At 31.0% G+C, this 6631-nt stretch overlaps 1 protein-coding gene across 1 annotated transcript; it reads left to right on the top strand.

Annotated features, from left to right (window-relative positions):
• Positions 1-2347: 2347 nt before the first annotated feature.
• Positions 2348-6073, top strand: LOC139509650 (carbohydrate sulfotransferase 1-like). The gene is made up of 4 exons (XM_071296222.1): positions 2348-2586; positions 3556-3755; positions 4547-4557; positions 5189-6073. Exons 1-4 carry the CDS (start codon positions 2538-2540, stop codon positions 5931-5933), a joined length of 1005 nt encoding a protein of 334 aa, XP_071152323.1. The 5' UTR covers positions 2348-2537; the 3' UTR covers positions 5934-6073.
• Positions 6074-6631: the final 558 nt, after the last annotated feature.

Raw genomic sequence — 6631 nt, forward strand, 5'->3', positions numbered from 1 at the left:
TGAAACAAGCATAAACAAGTTTATCTAATAATTTATTTATAATCTTTTTTCTTTAATGATTTTATACATTTTCCCTACTTGTCTTATATATATCATTGACAAGAAAAACACCCAGGTACACATAACATAAAATATGTTAACGACGACAAATTATTACATAATTAATGTAATGCAGATTGACATTACATGTACATATTGTATGCATTTACATGCAGTGCGTCATAGGAGACTCTAAGGTTAAGATGCATGGTAACATAATCTCGTAAATGATATAACCGTCTTTATAACATATTTGATGCCTTGATATTTTTACACACATTCATGTATGTTTTATTGCGAGCTGTTTCAATTCTTATATTTTTTGGCATAAAAACAATTAGCCGTTGTCAATAAAAACGTGGTGAATATTTCACTTAGTGGCGAATATTTAATATTTTAGAGTTAGGGGAGCGGGTAGGAGATATTGAGAAAGTTTATTAATGTTCACCAGTTGCTAAAGATGGTTTATTTATTTCGCAATATGTTTTGCACTATTTATTCCTGCATTTTTTCGGGCAGAGTATTAGCTATCATTCTGTCTTGAACAATATCAATACGATGCAGCTGATGATGCTATTGATATTGATTTTAACTCTATTTGTGATGATGCTTTGTATGATTCAATTTTGAACGATGAGATTACGGAAGCTGAAATAACTGATGCAATAAAAATTTAAAGAATAACAAATCACCAGGATTAGATAATATTTTAAATGAGTATATAAAACATTCAACTCCAGCATTGGTACATATTTACTGTAAAATATTTAACATTGTTTTAGAAACCGGAATAATCCAGAGCACTGGACTATTGGTATAATACGACCAGTTTTTAAAAACAAAGGAGATACCATGGATCCTGATAACTTCAGAGCAATAACATTAATAAGCTGTTTAGGAAAAGTCTTTACATCAATAATTAATTCTAAGTTAACCTTTTTTGCAAATGAAATTTCCTTAATTTCATACAACCAAGCTGGATTTCGAAAAGGTCTCTCTACAACCGATAATTTATTCGTATTGCATGCCTTAATATCACTCTATCAATCTTTTGGAAAAAAAACTATTTTGTACGTTTGTTGATTTTCGAAAGGCATTCGACACTGTATGGAGAAGTGGTCTGTGGAAAAAACTACAGAACAGTGGTATAAAAGGGAAAATATTTACTGTTATTTTTAATATGTATAACAATATTAAATCATGTGTAAAATACAACAACCAACAGTCAGAATATTTTCCCTGTCTAACTGGTGTAAGACAGGGGGAAAATCTATCTCCCTTTCTCTTTTCTATTTTTTAAATGACTTAGAAAAATTCTTTATTGATTTAGGTGGATGTCCCCTTGAGATAGTTAAAAGAACGTCTTTATAAAAATTCCCATTGAAACTGGGCGTTGGCACAATATTCCGGCGGAGGACAGAAAATGTCACATATGTAAAGAAAGTGTAGGAGACGAATTTCACTATCTTTTTATATGCAAGTCTCCTCAACTGGTTACTTTTAGAGAACAACATATCCCTAGTTATTATACGACGCATCCAAGTAAACAGAAATTATCTGTAATGTTATCTTACTGTAATGTCAATTTATATAGACAGGTGGCATCTTTTATCAAAAAGCTGAATAACCTATTGTGATATGTATATTAATTTGTCTTATTTTCTTTTATTTTTTTTATTGTTGTTTTTTGTTTTTTTTTTAATTATATTGCTTTTTGTTTTTGTTTTTTTTTTATGTTACCTTTGTATTATAAATCATGTTTACCATTGTATATATGTACCTCATGTTACACATTTATGTGTCTGAGCGTTGCTTTACAATAAAATCTTGAAATCTTGAAATCTTGTGTTCAGCTCTTATCAGGTCAGTATATTCATTTCAAAAATCCACGTACCCCCTAGAAGCTGTCTTACAATTACAAATTTGAAAGAAGGGAACACAATTGTCAATGCAAGATTACAAAGCTCGATCTTCGTGGATATTTATCCAAATACAAATTATAAAGGTATTTGGCATTATTATCATAATATTTACACTTCAACTCTGGGGGATAAAAATGAATATATAGGAAAACAAGGTTTATTAAGTTCATTTGGGATGATTATTCGCATGATTCAAATATCATTTTGGTTTGATGACGTTCTTGTTGATTCGAGATTTAGTAAGATGTGTTAGTGATTTAGGTACTGTTGAAATTAACACATGTTTTATCCATTGACGAAGATAACATAATCAAAAGTATTATAAGTTCATTTTAAACAAGCAAAATTCCAAAAACGTTAACCAATTGAAGCAGTTTTATCTATTCGTTGACACCGTCGACATTTACATTAAAATACGGATTACCGCGATCTTAACGGGAGTTTAAAGCATTGTCATCCTCTACCAATATTAAGGTTGGTACCATATTGTTGACAGCCACTACATGTAAAACCACCGGCCAGTGTTACATTAACATTACTATAGTATGAAATTCGGAATCAACTTGGACATCCAGCATGATTATTTTAAATTTGCTTTTTGGATACACACTCATCTTTTCAATAAGTATGTATATTTCTATTGGTTGTATACTAGTAAGTGTTTATTTTGAATACTTCTAAATGCAAATCCACATACCGGCAAAACTGTTCAGGTATACAGTCTGGAATTAAAATTACGACGTTAATCTGTATGTTTGATGGCGGGCATGCAGGATTTAAGTTTATTGTAGAAAAAACTTTCATCAACTATAAAAATAAGAAGAAGTGGTACAATTGCCAATGATGTAACTCTCCACCATAGATCAAATGACATAGAAGTTAACGACTATAGGTCACCGTACGACCTTCAAGTTTGTTCGGTGCTCTAAATTCAAATAATTTCACAGATTTTAGTTTTTCCGTTCTATTAGCAAACGAAACTGAACTTACTGATTTATACGTTACAGTCTGTGCAAGTGTTCCTTGTTTTGTAAGGACTAATATATAAATTGAAAAAGACGATTATTTAAAACTAAGGATTTCTAACCAAGATATTCGCCGGTAAAACAAACAAATAAACTCATGCAAAATGATTTTGATATATAATTGTTCAGAATGAATTGAATGTAGTTTTCGGCGATTTTTTTTAAATTGAAAAAAATGGAGGCCATCAATTACTGCGTTTCAGATTTTAAACGCATTTAATGTCAATTCACATACACGAAAATATTAGATAGGGTTTAATAATTGTGGAGTTATATCTTATTTTTGAATTATTGATAACCAGGTTCCTTTTGATAAACAAAACTAGTTAAGAGTCCCTCCTTGACTGTTTCATAAAGAAACATGTTTATCATTCATTTGAACTATATACTTCGTCTGAAATTTAGCCTAAGAATGTAAGAAAGATATGAATATAGATTTTTAGAGGTATATCATAATAACTCAAATCGGGTTATTTTTGTTTTCTTTTAGTTTTTGTTCGTATTTTCCACAAGCATAATTGTATGCTTATATGACAAGAAAGATTTATATATTATTTCTTTTCCCCCAGCTTGTATACACGCCAAACCGCCTGAGTTAAAGTTACCTTCGAAGAAATCTGTGACGCAGGTATTACTCATAGGGCAGATGAGAAGTGGTTCGTCGTTTACTGGAGAACTTTTCAACCAACATCCCGAGGCCTTTTACATGTTTGAACCTCTACGAAGTCTTCTACAAGCAAATATAACAGATAAAACAATCTCTTATGAGGTAACAATATTAATGGTATTGGTAAATTCCTAAGATGGTAATATAAATCAACTTAAACGGAAAAGGAGGAACAACACAAGAAATAATTGCCTAGACCAATATTTGTCCAGTTTTGTAAATGTAAATCTTTAGATGGCGACTTTCCATTGAATATGCGATTCGTCACAATTTGAAATAGGTTGATAAAGTTTTTGTATAGGACTCTACAGTATGAGTCTTTTATCTAAACCTACTTCACGATTTTAATTGAAAATATATCTACTGGTTCTTGATACCTTCAATTATACCATCGGTTCTTTGAATGTATAGACAATGTTATAACAAGTTAATAATTTCCTCATCAGTCTCAATATTATTTGGAATCAAATGATAGTGAATTTGTCCATTGATAAGGTTTCTTATGAAATATTTATGATAAAGCATAAACTTGGACCAATACTCGTTACTCAGGTCACTTCCCAAAGGTCAAGTTTAGAAGGAAAAAAAACGCATGTAGAACCCTGCACAATGCAGTTTTAAATTGGACTATCATTTGAAAATACAATATTACCGCCACTATAGAACACAGTTTAATATAGAACCCTATATGAAAGACAAAGAAATAGCTTAAAACCATCAGGTGGGCACAACCAATACACAAACTCGGTGATGATAAACATGTTAATCATTTTAAATTTTGAACACAAATTTGACAATAACTATCCACAATGATCTGTGTTATAGTATAAAAAACAAACCTCTTTGCTATGGCTATCATTTTTAAGGAATATATATCATGGTTGTTCATTCAGTTGGGTTGCCAGTATCTTAAACATTAAAAAAAGAATACGTGGTATGATAGCCATGAGACAACTCTTCACAAGAGCTCAAATGACACATAAATTAACAACTATATAGGTTACGTACGGCCTTCCACAATGAGCAAAGTCCATGCCACATAGTCAGCTATAAAAGGTCCCGATAAGGCAATTGTAAAACGATCCAAACGAGAAAACTAACGGCCTTATTGATGTACGTAACACAAATGAACGAAAAACAAATTTGTAATTACCAATTAACAAACGACAACCACTGAAATACAGGCTCCTGACATAGGACAGGCATATATATACATACTAAGAGTTCAACGTGACCGAACCGTTGCATTACTCATATACTCCATATTAATTAGGTAAATGATTGTTTTTCTGGTTCGTTGCAATCAGAAAAAAAAACAGAAATATAGATATAGAATAATGCACCGAGCTTGCTCATGAACTATTTTTTTCTTCGTAATTTTGGTTTTGTTTTGACATTAAAAAAGGTACTCATTTGCTATCATTAAAAAGAAGAAAAACAATTAAAGAATTCCAAATTCACATTTCTCTTAATAATTAGTTTGTTCAAACTAATATATTCTTTACGGCATGATAAGTTCGCTTTCTATTTTGTAGATCAGTGAAAGGATATCCCTTTGTAGAAGGCGTGTCAAACATAATGAAGGGCATCCTAGAATGTGATTTTTCACAAATTTCTTCAAACATACTCAAGAACGATTTTATGCTTCGCTCTAGACAGACTGCCGAGTTTTATACATGTTTCAGAAAAAATGAAACATCTACAGAAAATTTCCAAAAATGTTTGAAATTACTGACAAACAAATGTGAACAATCTTCACTTCGAGTTGTTAAAACAATAAGAATGACAACTGAGTTGGCTGTAACATTACTGTCAACTTTACCCAATTTGAAAATAGTATATCTGGTCAGAGACCCGAGGGCAATAATCCAATCTAGAATTATGCTTAATCTCGTTGTTGAACACAATATACAGACGGAATCTACCGAACTCTGTAACAGAATGGATAAAGACATGTATTTCATTGAAATATCAACGATGAAGAACAGGATACACATTGTGCGATATGAAAAATTTGCAAGACATATAGTATCTGAGGCAAAGGAATTATTCAAATTTGTTGATAGTGACTTTCATAATGATATTGTAAAATGGATCGAACACAACTCTGTTAAATCTACAAATTTTAACCCATATTCTACGTCGCAAAACTCTACGGAATCCGTAGGTCGATGGCTAACGCAAATTAAACGTGAAACTGCCAAAAAGGTTGACGAATCTTGCGTAAACTTATACAAAGTCTTTGGCTATACAGAATTTGATGATTTGATAGAGAAGTAAAATTGATATATGACATATATAATTTGATTTATTTTTTTAACAGATCTATTTTAATAATTGGTCTCATCGCTCTTAATTAAACTTGATACCAGTATAATAATGTGCCTGTTTTCTTTAATAATAAAACAAATCTGTAGATATTTCAGGTTTCTTTCCCTATTGTTTGATTTTCCTTCTTTGGAGGTGTTAATTTGTTTGAATGTCTTGTATATTGTTGTTACAAATGAGTAAACATGTGATTTTAAAATTACAATGACATATTAAGAACAAATTATTATTTAATGGTTTACATCGCAGGTTTGAATAACGGTGCATTCCGGACCTTGCTGCGTATCAAAGCGAAGTTGGTAGACAGAACGACCAAATATTATCTTCAAATTCAAAGTTTATAAAAACAAAGTTTATGGACTCCTTACAGCATTGCATATTGTAATATATCATAAACACCCATTGTGAATTTATACAACCACAAAATCATTAAACGGTCACATTTAGTTTCCAAGTCAACATTAGTCATACAATGCTTATTTTAAAGTTTAACCAAGTGTGTGTTACACATAGTCTTTGTTTCGCGATATTTACAAGTAATTTATACACAATGACTATTTACAATTGTCAACATCTAACGAGAACCTGTTGTTATAAAAGAATGTTATTTACAGATGTTTACAAACTAAACTTCGATTTTTGCTATGGAT

This window comes from Mytilus edulis, unplaced genomic scaffold (assembly GCF_963676685.1).
Source record: "Mytilus edulis unplaced genomic scaffold, xbMytEdul2.2 SCAFFOLD_1131, whole genome shotgun sequence".
Classification (NCBI taxonomy): domain Eukaryota; kingdom Metazoa; phylum Mollusca; class Bivalvia; order Mytilida; family Mytilidae; genus Mytilus; species Mytilus edulis.

What these genes read in the sequence shown, in the direction of transcription:
- LOC139509650 (XM_071296222.1), top strand. Translation starts at nt 2,538, where the DNA reads ATGATTATTTTAAATTTGCTTTTTGGATACACACTCATCTTTTCAATA. An exon ending in CACACTCATCTTTTCAATAA is followed by an intron (nt 2,587 to 3,555) that starts GTATGTATATTT and finishes CTTTTCCCCCAG; the next exon opens with CTTGTATACACGCCAAACCG.